The 14,696-nt window shown below is 45.7% G+C and overlaps 2 protein-coding genes across 2 annotated transcripts in view; both read right to left on the reverse strand.

Moving 5' to 3' along the window:
- Positions 1 to 14,696, reverse strand: part of Ccnd3 (cyclin D3) — a 97,815-nt gene that overhangs the window by 30,087 nt on the left and 53,032 nt on the right. The window lies entirely within an intron of this gene.
- Positions 12,583 to 13,304, reverse strand: LOC123462697 (U6 snRNA-associated Sm-like protein LSm6). Its single transcript, XM_045155673.1, has 2 exons — positions 13,286 to 13,304; positions 12,583 to 12,758 (listed from the first exon to the last, which is right to left on the reverse strand). The coding sequence occupies exons 1-2, from the start codon at positions 13,302 to 13,304 to the stop codon at positions 12,583 to 12,585; spliced, it is 195 nt and encodes a 64-aa protein (XP_045011608.1).

The raw sequence follows: 14,696 nt of genomic DNA on the forward strand, positions 1-14,696 counted from the left end.
ATAAATAATAAATGTATATATACATATACATATGTGTGTGTGTATGTATGTATATATATTTAAAATGTTCAGCTAATAGTATGTGTAACAACTATTATAGGAACGACTACATTTCAAGTCCTGTGTTGTAAGGCATGATGGAATCCCAGCATTCAGGAAGCTGAGTCGAGAGGGTGGTAAATTTAAGGCCAGTCTGGGTGACAGAGTGAGACCTTGTCAGAAAAAAAAAAAAAAGAAAAAAAAAAAAAGAGGGCTGGAGAGATGGCTTAGGGGTTAAGGCACGTGCCTACAAGGCCTAAAGACCCAGGTTTGATTCCTCAGTACCTACATAAGACATAAACCAGATACACATGGTGACGCATACATCTGAAGTTCATTTGCAAGGGCTGGAGGCCCTAGTGAACCCATTCTCTCTATCTGCCTCTATCTCTGTGAATACATCAATAAATAAATGGAGGAAGGACATGAAGGAGAATGTGGGGGCTGGAGAAATGGCTTAGTGGTTAAGGCACTTGCCTGTGAAGCCTAAGGACCCAGGTTTGATTCTCCTGTACTCAACTAAGACAGACGCATAAGGTAGTAGATGTCCCTGGAATTTGTTTGCAGTGGCTGGAGGCCCTGGTGTGCCTGTTTCCTTTCTGTTTCTTCCCCTCTCTTTCACAAGTAAATACATGAATTGCTAGAGTGTGAGCCTACCTTGAGCCTCCACCCAAAAAAAGATAGAAAATTTGGTAGATAGATAGATAGACAGACAGACAGACAACCTAAGGGTGAACATCCATTCCTAGACATTCTGTTCGCCTTTTCTGGGTGTGGAACAGTTAGTCCTTCCTTCCCTCTTTCTCTCTCTCTCTTTTTTTTAATATTTTATTATTTATTAATTTGAGGGGGAGGGAAGAGGCAGATAGAGAGAAAGAGAATGAACGTGCCAGGGCCTCCAGCCACTGCAAATGAACTCCAGACGTATGCACCCCTTGTGCATCTGGCTTATGTGCGTCCTGGGAAATTGAACCATGGTCCTTAGGCTTTGCAGGCAAATGCCTTAACCACTTAGCCATTTCCTCAGCCCCCCCCCCCTCTCTCTCTTTTAAATTATTTTACAGAAAAACAAGGCTATCCTGAGACTATAGAATGAATTCCAGGTCAGCCTGGGCCAGAGTGAGACCCTACCTTGAAACTCCACTCCCCTTAAAAAAAAAGAAAAAAGAAAAGGAAAAGGAAAAGTGAGAAGCAGAGAGAAACGAAGGGAGGGAGGGAAGAAGGAAGGAATAGAGGGGAGGACAGAGAAAGGGAAAAAAAAATCCCTAACCCAAAGCCAGGCATGTTGGTGCGTGCCTTTAATCCCAGCACTTGGGAGGCAGAGGTAGGAGGATCACCGAGAGTTCGAGGCCACCCTGAGACTACATAGTTAATTTCAGGTCAGTCTGGACCAGAGAGAGACCCTACCTCTCCTCAAAAATAAATAAATAAATACCCCTAACCCAGCATTCATCACTGGGTAAGTAAACTGTTTCTTCATGGGATGTTCTTTGTATCTCCTGACTGGAAATGCTCAGAGGGCAGGCCCCTCCTAGACTGTTTATAATTATTCCCAAATCAACAATCTATTGAGTCAAACTTCTTCATCCATAACAATAATCTCATTATCAGAGAGCAGCTCGAGCTTCCTAATTTATTAATGTATTCACTCATTTGCAGTTGCCCTTCGAAACCCGCCACAGCAGCGTGAATAATTGAGAACGCACAAAATTCCCGGGAGGGACCAGTGAAAAGAGAAGAGAGCCAGGGCGTGACGCGTGCCCGTGCTCCCACAGCGCTGGGGAGGTAGAGGCAGGAGGAGCAAGCGTTTAAGGTCATTTTCAGCTACAATAGTAAATCTGAGGCTAGTTTGGGATACAAGAGACCCTGACTCCAAAAAAAGAAGTGAGGGCTGGGCGTGGTGGGACATGCTTTTAATCCTGGCATTCAGAGAGCAGAAGTGGCAGGATCGCCATGAGTTCGAGGCCACCCTGAGACTACATACTGAATTCCAGGTCAGCCGGGGCTAGAGTGAGAACCTGAAACAAAACAAAAAGGGGGGCGGGGCTGGGGAAGTGGCTTAGTGGTTAAGGTGTTTGCCTGCAAAGCCTAAGGACCCTGGTTCGATTCCCCAGGACCCCCGAAAGCCAGATGCACAAAGGGGCACATGCATCTGGAGTTTGTTTGCAGTGGCTGGAGGCCCTGGTGTGCCCATTCTCTCTTTGTCTCTGCCTCTTCTCTCTTTCTTAAATAAATAAATAAATAAAAGAAAGGAGGGAAGGAGGGAAGGAGAGGAAGGAAGTTTGGGAAAAAGTCCATCCAAATCTCCTCTAGGTGTTAACTATTCTATAGTACTTCTTTTTTTTTTTTTTTGGTTTTTCAAGGTAGGGTTTGACTCTAGCTCAGGCTCTCCTGGAATTCACTATGTTGTCTCAGGGTGGCCTCGAACTGACAGCAATTCTACCTCTGCCTCACAAGTGCTGGGAATAAAGGCACCACGCTACCACGCCCGACTAACATTATTTTTTATACCATTCATTTTTGTCAGCATTATTGTAAGGACTTTTTTTTTTCTTTATTTACTCACAAGGAGAGAGACAGTGTGTGTGGAAAAATCTAGCTGATGCAAAAAACTCCAGATGCATGCCCCACTTTATGCATCTGGATTAAGTGAGAACTGGGGAGTTGAATCCAGACCATCAGGCCCTGCCAGCAAGCACCTTGACCATCGAGTCATCTCTCCAGCCTAAGTACTTGTTTTTTAATTGCTTTATAGAAATGAATTTTTAAAAGTTTTAATCTAGAGATGGAGAGATGGCTTAGCAGTTAAGGCACTTGCCTGCAAAGCCAAAGGACCAGGTTCGATTCCCCAGCACCCACGTAAAGCAGATATACAAGGTGGCGCATGTATCTGGAGTTTGTTTGCAGTGGCTGGCTGCCCTGGCACGCCCATTCCCTCTGTCTCTATCTGCCTCTTTCTCTCTCTGTCTCAAATGAATAAATAAGATATTTTTCTTGTTTTTAAAAATATTGTATTTATTTATTTGCAAGCAGAAAGAAACAGAGAAGGTAGGGCGTACAGGGCCTCTAGCCACTGCAAATGAACTCCAGATGCGTGTGTCACTTTGTACATCTGGTTTACATAGGTACTAGGGAAGTGAACCTAGGTTTTTATGTTTTGATTATTATTTTATTATTACTTATTTTATTTTTTGGTTTTTCAAGGTAGGATCTCACTCTAGCCCAGGCTGACCTGGAATTCACCATGTAGTCTCAGGGTGACCTGGAACTCACGGCGATCCTCCTACCTCTGCCTCCCAAGTGCTGGGATTACAGGCGTGCACCACCATGTGGCAGGTGATTTTTTTTAATGCTCATATTTATTATTATCTGCCCATTGTGCAGATGAGCAAATTAAAGCACAGCTAGGTGGCCTACCAAGATCATCTGGCTAGTAAGAGTTGGAGGTGGAATTTGAACCCAGATAATCTGGGTCCAGGATCAGGATTAAATGATCAAATAAGTGGATCAGGGCTGGGCAGGTCTCCAGCAGTCTGGGATTAAAGGCTTGGAGGAAGGAAGCCTGATGCTGTCCCCAGGTCCCTTGAGGGGACCAGAGGAAGAGGAGGTTAAGACTGCGAGAAGCCAGACTGTGGGACACAGCTGACCACAGGCTCCATGGAGACTTCCTGGATTCCCTAGCGGAAGAATGAAAAGGGATTTTGGGATATTCCTTCAGGAAGAGAACACATTTTTGAGGTTTCTGTGGTGTGTGTGTGTGTGTGTTTAACCTCATCTCTGATCTCAGAGCCATGGTATCTTCCTTGAGTCATACAGAACACCATGGAAACAGGAGGTGGAGGCTCAGCTCAAGTGTCCATCCTCTCTCTCAGGGAGACATTCACCAAGGCTGGACAGTTCGAGAGACTTGCAGAACCGCTGGGCTCCCTGACCTACAAGTTCACCACCAGACGGCTCCTACCAAGGAACATCTACCTCCTGGATTCTTTTTTCTTTCTTTTTAAATTTAATTGAATTAACTTATTTATTTATCTTGGCTTTTCGAGGTAGGGTTTCACTCCAGCTCAGGCTGTCCTGGAATTCACTATGTAGTCTCAGGGTAGCCTCGAACTCACGGTGATCCTCCTACCTCTGCCTCCCGAGTGCTGGGATTAAAGGCGTGTACCACTATGCCCGGCTCTTTTTTAAAAATTCTTTAAAAAAGATTTTTTTTTTTTAATTTATTAAAGACAGAGAGAGAGAGAGAGAGAGAAAGAAATAGAGAGACTAGCCACTGCAAATGAACTCCAGACGCATGTGCCACCATGTGCACCTGGATTACGTGGGACCTGGAGAATCAAACCTGGGTTCTTAGGCTTCACAGGCATGTGCCTTAACCAGTAAGGCATCTCTCCACCCCATGGGTTCTTTTTCTTTTCCTAGCTCCTCAGTAAATAAGGTTTTTGTTTGTTTGGTTGGTTTTGGTTTTGGTTTTTTCAAAGTATAGTTCTCGCTCTAACCCAGGCTGACCTGGAATTAATTCACTTTTGTATCTGAGGCTGACCTCGAACTCATGTCGATCCTCCCTCCTACTTCTGCCTCCTGAGTGCTGGGATTCAAAGCATGAACTGCCATGCCCAGCTGACCCTAAGATTTGACTCCCATTTTCTCCATTTAGGACTCTGGGTAAGGACTTCAATTGCTTCCCCTGAGAACTGGGTATATTCATCTCAGCCTACAACAGTGAAGCAAGCATGGAGTGCGGGTTAGACTGTTATAGGCCAAGCCTGTTCTTAAGACTGTGAACACAGAAAAACAGGCCAGGTGCCAAGCTGGGGCAGGAGGCAAGAGAAGTGACTACAAAAGTCTGTAGCCCAGGCTACTTCCCCTTCGTCTTTCCTCTTCCTCTTCTCCTTTTTTTATTTTTTACTTTGTTAAAGAATATTTTTTAATTAATTTATTTATTTATTTGAGAAACAGGCAAAGAGAGAGAGAGAGAGAGAATGGGCATGCCAGAGCCTCCAACCACTGCAAATGAACTCCAGATGCATGTGTCACCTTGTACATCTGGCTTATGTGGGTCCTGAGGAATTGAACCTGGGTCCTTAGGCTTCACGGGCAAGTGCCTTAACCACTGAGCTATCTCTCCAGCCCACTCACAAAATTTTTAAATAAACAGTTAAATGAAAGGAAGCTACTCAATGCACTTGAGAGGCAGAGACAGGAGGATTGTGAATTCCAGTCTAGTCAGAGACCTTGTATCAACAGATACATCAGGCTGGGTGTGGTGGTGCACACCTTTAATCCCTGTACTCTGGGGGCAGAGGTAGGAGGACTGCTGTGAGTTTGAGGCCACCCTGAGATGACAAAGTGAATTCCAGGTCAGCCTGAGCTAGAATGAGATCCTACCTCAAAAAAGAAAGAAAGAAAGAAAGAAAGAAAGAAAGAAAGAAAGAAAGAAAGAAAGAAAGAAAGAAAGGAAGAAAGAAAGAAAGAAAGAAGGAAAGAAAGGGAAAAGAAAAGAAAAGCTGGGCGTGGTGGCACATGCCTTTAATCCCAGCCCTCAGAAGACAGAGATAAAAGGATTGCTGTGAGATCCTGAGATCAAGGCCAGTCTGACACTACATAGTGTATTCCAGGTCAGCCTGCGCTATAGCAAGACCCTACCTCAAAAAAAAAAGGGGGTGTGGGGAGGAAACTTAGGAAGGGGCCTTTGCAGCAGAGCCCCTCTGTACGTGAGCCCAGCCATTGTCTGTGTAATTCAGGTTTCCAGAAGACAGTCCTGTATATTCTCCAGGGATTTCTCCCTGGAGGTTGCAAAGTACATATGGAAGTTCCCATGATGTGACCCAGAGGTTTAGACGGTCCAGCCTTGGACTCACAGGCCCTAGAGATGTGGCTTGGAGGAGGCCTCACAGCCTTGGCAAAGCGTCCCTTATGAAATGTGGCTGCAGGGTATCTGAAGAACTAAAGTTACTGTGGAAGGAGCAGGGACGGTGTCTGGCAAGTCCTTAGCACCGCGGGTGGTTACACTGGGTCCCTGAGTTCAGATCCTTAGGCCACACAGAAAAGCTACCAACCGTGGTGGGCTTCTGCAATCCCAGTGTGCCTGAGGCAGGAAGAGAAGTAGAAGGAAGAAAATTTACCAGAAGGCCTCCAACCGACGAGGAGAGATCCTGCTTCCAAATGAGATGATGAAGATGGACCTGAAAGATGCCCCTGACCTCTTGGCACATTCATACCCCCCCACACACACACATTCCCTCTCTCTCTTTCTCACACACATTCACACAATCACACATACTCTCACACACTCATTCACATACACTCTCTGTCACACACAGTAAAGAAAGGGGAAGAAAGAAGGAAAATTTAAAATAAAGGAAATAAGCTAGACACGGTGGCTCGTGACTTTAATTCCAGCACTCTGGAGGCTGCCGTAGGAGGGCTGGCTGTGAGTTTGAGGCCAGCCTGAGAATACAAAATGTGTTTTCCAGGTCAGCTTGAGCTAGAGACCCTGCTTAAAAATAGAAAATAAGGGCTGGAGAGATGGCTTGGCGGTTAAGCGCTTGCCTGTGAAGCCTAAGGACCCTGGTTCGAGGCTCGGTTCCCCAGGTCCCACGTTAGCCAGATGCACAAGGGGGCGCACGCGTCTGGAGTTCGTTTGCAGAGGCTGGAAGCCCTGACGCGCCCGTTCTCTCTCCCTCTATCTGTCTTTGTGTCTGTCGCTCTCAAATAAATAAATAAATAAATTTAAAAAATAGAAAATAATTAAATGATTTAAAAGCTAAGCTGGAAAAATTGCTCAGTGTTTCAGTGGTTAAAGGTGCTTGCTTGCAAACTCTGATGGCCCTGGTATGATTCCCCGGTACCAGGCTACTTAGAGACAGATACACAAAGTGGTGCATGTGTATGGAGTTCATTTACACTGGCAAGAGGCCCTGGTGCACCCACACACACTCTGTCTCTCTCAAATATATGTATAATTTTTTTTTTTTTTTGAGGGAGGGTCTTGCTCTGGCCCATGCTGTACTGGAATTCATTATATAGTCTTGAACTCACATCAATCCTCTTACTTCCAGAGTGCTGGGATTAAACACATGGCTAAATAAAATATTTTTTAAAAAATAAACAAGGGGCTGGAAAAATGGCTTAGCCATTAGGACTCTTGCTAGTGAAACCAAAAGGACCCAGGTTTGATTCTGCAGTACCCATGTAAACCAGATGCACATAGTGGCACACGCATCTGGAGTTCGTTTGCAGTGGCTGGAGGCCCTGGTGAGCCCATTCTCTCTCTCTCTCTCTCATAATTAATAAATAAAATAAAGTACTTCGGGCCGGGCGTGGTGGCGCACGCCTTTAATCCCAGCACTCGGGAGGCAGAGGTAGGAGGATCGCCGTCCGTTCGAGGCCACCCTGGGACTACATAGTGAGTTCCAGGTCAGCCTGGGCTAGAGTGAGACCCTACCTTGAAAAACAAAAATAAAATAAAATAAAACAAAGTACTTAAAATAAATAAAAGAGCACTAGCCCTTGGGAGGCTGAGGTAGGAAGATTGCCATGAGCTCAAGGCCAACCTTGAGCTGCTACTAGAGTAAGACCCAACTTGGAAAGGCAGATTGAGTTGGAGGGAAAATAAGCAAGGACAAGGGACAGACAGGCGTTGGGACTCCAGATGGCTGCACATGGCTGAGCTGAAAGAGAATATCCCCCCCCCACACACACACATGTGTCTGGGAGATGTCACTGAGAGGCTGGCTGGAAAATTCTAGAGAACGCTACAATACCCAAAGAGGGAATTACAAATAGTTCTGAAATGCACCCAAATCCTGCATCTCAGCAGGCGATGCAAGATCCCCTGTTCCTCCCTCCCCTCGGCCCCGGCACCATCCCTAATCGGAGCTTCCTTTCCTGCTTAAGTCCTAGGCGGCAGACCTCCAACTCCAGCCTCTCTGGAAGCTGCCCTGAGCCTCGCAACGAGAAATACACTGAGAAACTGAACCAAATTTCTACCATTTCCCTCTTTTAAAAAATCGTGTGCAAAGCCGGGCATGGTGGCACACACTTTTAATTCCAGCATTTGGGAGGCAGACGTAGGAGGATCGCTGTTGAGTTCGAGGCCACCCTGAGACTATGTAGTGAATACCAGGTCAGCCTGAGCTAGAGTGAGACCCTGCCTCGAAAAACAAAGCTTAATAAATATTACATTATTTTAAAAGAACTACTTTTTGTTTTGGTTTGTTTTTCAAGGTAGGGTCTCTCTCTAGTCCAGGCTGATCTGGAATTAACTCTATATTCCCAGGGTGGCCTCAAACTCATGGCAATCATCCTTCCTCGCCTCTCTTTTTTTTTTTTTTGGTTTTCTAAGGTAGGGTCTCACTCTAGCTCAGGCTGACCTGGAATTCACTATGTATTCTCAGGGTGGCCTCGAACTCTCGGCGATCTTCCTACCTCTGCCTCCCGAGTGCTGGGATTAAAGGCGTGCGCCACCACACCTGTTTTTTTTTTTTAAGAAAATGAACCAGCTGGGCATGGTGGCATAAACCTTTAATCCTAGCACTCAGGAGGCTGAGGTAGGAGGATCACTGTGCTTCTGAGGCCAGCCTGAGACTATATAATGAATTGCAGGCCAGCCTGGACTAGAGCAAGACCCTACCTCAAAAACAAAACAAAAAATTGGTGGTGGGATGATCTAAAATGAGGTCAGGGGAGAGACTGAGTAAAGGAAGGGTAGGGGGAAGGCTATTCAAAATTTAAGATGTTATGAATAAGCCATATGGAAACCTATTTTTTTGGATAATGGCATACCCAGAAGCCATAGGTTGTTACTGGAAAAATTTCAGTACTAGGGGTGGGATGCCCTCTAGTGAGTTGTTGGCCCCCAAAACACTGCAGGCCATTGCCAAGGCTCTTGGTTTCCCACCAGAAATAGATGGTAAGGCCCAACTGCTGAAGACTCCACATGCTTTGGGCTGCAAGGCCACTGAGACGACCTGATGGAGCTGAGCTGAAAATCTGCAGAATGGCTGATAGAAAGCTGGAAAAATCTATGCTGTATACAACCCGATGGGAGACAGAGTCATCAGTGGAGATAAACAATGGTGGACACTGCAAGCCTTAAGTTTGGCCAACCAGGCCAAATGAGCCAATGGGTACAATATTGGTATGTCTGCTATGGGGGAAACCAACTGTCCTCTAATCGGACTGGAGGTCCACTCCAAGGGAAGGAATACATGCCTGATACTGAAAACCTATGAGCTCTAGGAGTGTAACCCTACTGTTGTCTGGCTAAAAGCATATATCACGCTCACCAAACTGCCCTATAAGCAGTTTTCTTTTAATTTTTTTTTGTTGTTTATTTATTTGAGAGCGACAGAGAGAGAGAGAGAATGGGTGTGCCAGGGCTTCCAGCCACTGCAAACGAACTCCAGACACGTGCACCCCCTTGTGCATCTGGCTAACGTAGGTCCTGGGGAATCGAGCCTCAAACCGGGGGGGTCCTTAGGCTTCACAGGCAAGCACTTAACCACTAAGCCATCTCACCCATATATATATATTTTTAATTTTTATTAACATTTTCCATGATTATAAAATATATCCCATGGTAATTCCCTCCCTCCCCACCCCCACACTTTCCCATTTGAAATTCCATTCTCCATCATATTACCTCCCCATTACAATCATTGTAATTACATATATACAATATCAACCTATTAAGTATCCTCCTCCCTTCCTTTCTCTACCCTTTATGTCTACTTTTTAACTTACTGGCCTCTGCTACTAAGTATTTTCATTCTCATGCAGAAGCCCAGTCATCTGTAGCTAGGATCCACATATGAGAGAGAACATGTGGCGCTTGGCTTTCTGGGCCTGCACACCCATATATTAATATGACTCTTACTTCTGGTTAGAGAAGCTTCTCCTCTCAGATGGCGGTGACCTTGGCTTGACTCAGAAGGCACCACAGTGCTGAGAAGTGACAGAGGAGTGCTCAGCACTGCAATATCTCTATCACACCTTCCGAGGCTCAAGGTCCATTGTGGAAGGGGTGGCAGAATGAATGCAAGAGCCAAAGGAAGGGTAGGACTACCTAAAATACAATCTTTCAGACAGAAATTGGCCTTAGCATACATGACCTTGCAGTGCCTTGCACTACTTCTCAAGACCCTTGTAGTAAAGAGGAAAAGATGACATCAAAATAAAAGAGCATTGGGCGTGGTGGTGCACACCTTTAATCCCAGCACTCTGGAGACAGAGGTAGGAGGGTTGCCATGAGTTCAAAGCCACCTTCGGACTACATAGGGAATTCTAGGTCAGCCTGAGCTACAGTAAGACCCTATGTTGAAAAACAAATAAAAACCAAAAAAAAGAAAAAGAAAGCTGGGCATGGTGGGTGCACGCCTTTAATCCCAGCACTCAGGAAGCAGAGGTAGGAGGATTGCCATGAGTTCGAGGCCACCCTGAGACTACATAGTTAATTCCAGGTCAGCCTGGGCCAGAGCGAAACCCTACCTTGAAAAACCAAAAAGAAAAAAGAAAAGAAAAAGAAATAAATGAAAGAAAAACTGATTGGGGGAGATATGATGGAGGGCGGATTTGTGAAGAGGAAAGTTGGGGGAGGTATGGTGGTATGATTCAGGTGTACCCCATAAACTGTAAGTGCTCTGAATGCCATGTCCCCAGCTGATGGCAATTTGGGAATTAAGCCCTCCTGGAGGCAGTGTATTGCTGGGGGTGGGGTATGGGTGTTATAGCTGTTGTCTCTGATGTTGGCCAGGAGGTGATGTCCACCCTCTGCTCATGGCTTCGTTTTCCCTGCCACTATGGAGCTTCCTGTCGAGTCTGTAAGCCAAAATAAACCTTTTTTCCCCCACAAGCTGCTCTTGTTCGGGTGTTTTCTGCCAACAATGTAAACCTGACTACAACAGGAGGCAATTATGACTTGCTGTCTATAATTATGGAAGTGGTCAACTAAAAAAAAAGTTAAAAAAAAAAAAAAAGCCGGGCATGGTGGCGCATGCCTTTAATCCCAGCACTCGGGAGGCAGAGGTAGGAGGATTGCTGTGAGTTCGAGGCCACCCTGAGATTACAAAGTGAATGCAGGTCAGCCTGGGCTAGAGTGAGACCCTACCTTGAAAACCCAAAAAAAATTAAATAAATAAATAAAAAAGACTTGTGCATATAGCGAGGCAAGTGTTAGTGATGGCATGTGCTGACCTGGAGCCTGAGGGAAAACTCACGCCTGTCTGCAGAAGGCTGGACAGTCACACCAGGCATGGTGGCGCACACCTTTAATACTAGCACCCGGAGACTACAGAGTGAATGCCAGGTCAGCCCTACCTTGAAAAAAAAAAAAAAGAAAAAGGATGGAGAGTCCCCCAGTGACCACATTACTACTTAACAACAGCCCAAGTTAGACAAGGTCACAGGGAGGCAGCCACCTGTTGAACCTCAATAGGCTTCACTTCCCATCTCGGCTCTTCACCTGGGTTAAGTCAGGCACTATTGGCAATTGAACACAGAAATGGGTCTGCTGGGGGTTGGGAGGGTCCAGTCAATGAACCTGTCAATATATATATATATATAATTTCTTTCAAAAAAATATTTTACTTATTAATTTGAGATAGAGGCAGAGGGAGGGAGGGAAGGAGAGAGAGAGAATGGGCACACAAGGGCCTCCAGCCACTGCAAATGAACTACAGATGCATGCACCACCTTGTGCATCTGGCTTACATGGGTCCTGGCGAATCGAACTGGGATCCTTTGGCTTTGCAGGCAAATCCCTTAACCACTAAGCCATCTCTCCAGCCTCTTTTAATTATTTATTTTTTTGCATCCTTTTAAAATTTTTTTCTGGCTGGTTCTTATGTAGCCTAGGCTGGCCTCAACCTTAATATATACCCAAGGATGACAGGCGTGGTGGTGCACACCTTTAATCCTAGCACTCGGGAGGCAGAGGTAGGAGGATTGCCATGAGTTCGAGGCCACCCTGAGACTCCATAGTGAATTCCAGGTCAGCCTCGGCTAGAGCAAGACCTCACCTGGGGAAGGGGGAGGAAGAAAGACTGTTATTCAATCCGCCATTTAACACCTCTCCTATTCACAAGGTGATGAAAGAAGACAGCATACCACAAAACAACAACAACAACAACAGAAAGAAAGAAAGAAAGAAAGAAAGAAAGAAAGAAAGAAAGAAAGAAAGAAAGAAAGAAAGAAAGAAGGAAGGAAGGAAGGGTTGGAGAGATGGCTTAGTGATGAAGGTGTGCTTGCCTTCAAAGTGTGAGGACTCAAGTTCAATTCCCCAGGACCCACGTAAGTCAGATGCACAAAGTGGCACATGCACCTGGAGTTCATTTGCAATGGCTAGAGACCCTGGAATGCCCATTTTCTCCCTCCCTCCCTCCCTCCCTCCCTCCCTCTCTCTCTCTCTCTGCCTCTTCCTTTCTCACAAATAAACAAAAAAAGTTGAAAAATATTCCATAAACATATCGCTATGAAAAGAACTGCTTTCTGATGGCATCACACCCTCCTCTTCTGTGTACTTACGCACAGCACATTGTTCCCTCAAGTAAATAAATAAAATATTCTCCAGCTGTCCATTTGTCTATCCCCCTCTCCCCGTTCCTGTGCTATGCTCACACAGCTGCACAGCCAGGCCAGGACCCCTTGATAATCCACAACAGAATTTAATTTTACCACAACTGGCTGTCCAATGATTTGCCTTAAGAAATCACTGGGGGGCTGGAGACATTGCTTAGCGGTTAAGGCACTTGCCTGCAAATCGAAAAGATCCAGGATAGCCAGGCGTGGTGGCCCACGAGGCAGAGGTAGGTGGATCGCCATGAGTTTGAGGCCACCCTGAGACTACATAGTGAATTCCAGGTCAGCCTTGGCTAGAGTGAGACCCTACCTTGAAAAACCAAAACTAAATGAGTAAATAAATAAATAAATAAAAAGATCCAGGTTCAATTCTCTAGGTCTCACATAAGCCAGATGCACAAGGTGGTACATGAGTCTGGAGTTCGTTTATAGTGGCTAGAGGCCATGGAGTACGCTTTCTCTCTCTCTCTTTTCCCTCCCTCTCTCTGTTTCTAATAAGTAAATTGAAGGAAAAAAAAAAAAAGTGTGTGGAGGCACATGGTTTTAATCCCAGCACTCAGGAGGCAGAGGTATGAGGATTGCCATGAGTTCGAGGCCACCCTGAGAATACATACTGGGCTAGAGTGAGACACTACCTTGAAAAATCAAGAAAAAAAGTCACTGGGGCTTTGCTTCCGCAGACTCATTTTAACCGTCTTGGGAGGCAGGAGACCTGAGTTCTAATCCCTGCCCTGCTACTTAATTAGCTGCAAGGCTTGGGTAACTCATCTTTTCACCATTCATGGATTCAGCCCCTCATCTTGCAGCCGGGATCCAGAGCCCTCACAAGCCTGGCCTTCCCACAGTGAATGCCAGAACCACCCAGGCTCAGATATTTTTAAAAATATTTAACTTATGCTGGGTATGATGGCGTACGCCTATAATCCCTGCACTCGGAAGGCAGAGGCAGGAGGATCGCTGCGAGTTCAAGACCACCCTGAGACTATGTAGAGAATTCCAGGTCTGAACGGGCTAGAGTGAGACCCTACCTCCAAAAAACCAAATCATCCTGTCTCCGCCTCCCAAGTGTAAGTATCACAGCGCACCACTGTACCTGAAACACTTGCTAATTTGATATGGGAGAATGCTTAAGGCTTCCATTTGCTTAGGGGACAGGGCGACAGTCCCTAAAACAGACTGACTCATTACAGGGAGGGTACATGCAAAAACCCCTCCTAATCACCTTCACAAGTCTGCATCCACCCCCATTGAATCCGTGAGGCAAGTGATGCAGTTTAGGCCCTAAAATGAAACATTCTCAGAGGACCGCCTCTAACTGAACCAAATTATTTCACTTTGACCCACAACTTTAGTTCCCAGAAATTTACACTTCAAAGACCAATAAAATTTCCCCCAAAACTTTAGAAATCAAAAAGCAAGGGAGAGGGCTGGAGAGATGGCTTAGCGGTTAAGCGCTTGCCTGTGAAGCCTAAGGACCCCGGTTCGAGGCTCGGTTCCCCAGGTCCCACGTTAGCCAGATGCACAAGGGGGCGCACGTGTCTGGAGTTCGTTTGCAGAGGCTGGAAGCCCTGGCGCGCCCATTCTCTCTCTCTATATATATATGCCTCTTTCTCTGTCTGTTGTTCTCAAATAAATAAATAAAAGTAAACAAAAAAAATTAAAAAAAAAAAAGAGAGAGAGCCCGGCATGGTGGCACACACCTTTTAATCCCAGCACTCAGGAGGCAGTGGTAGAAGGACCGCCGTCTGAGACTACATAGTGAATTCCAAGCCAACGTGGCCTAGAGTGAGACCCTACCTCAGGAAAACCAAAAAGTAAAGGAGGTATTAAGTAAGGTTATTAGGAAAAGGACCTATAGTTTCAGTGTCTCTCTGTACATGTGTGTGGGGGGAGAGGGGAGATAGATAATGTGTATTTAATAAAATTTAAAAAATAAAAATAGGGCTGGAGATATGGCTTAGCAGTTAAGACACTTGCCTGCAAAGCCAAAGGACCCAGGCTTGATTCCCCAGGACCCACATAAGCCAGATGTACAAGGTGGTGCATGTGTCTGGAGTTCTTCTGTAGTGGATGGAGGA

This window comes from Jaculus jaculus, chromosome 8 (assembly GCF_020740685.1).
Source record: "Jaculus jaculus isolate mJacJac1 chromosome 8, mJacJac1.mat.Y.cur, whole genome shotgun sequence".
Classification (NCBI taxonomy): Eukaryota; Metazoa; Chordata; class Mammalia; order Rodentia; family Dipodidae; genus Jaculus; species Jaculus jaculus.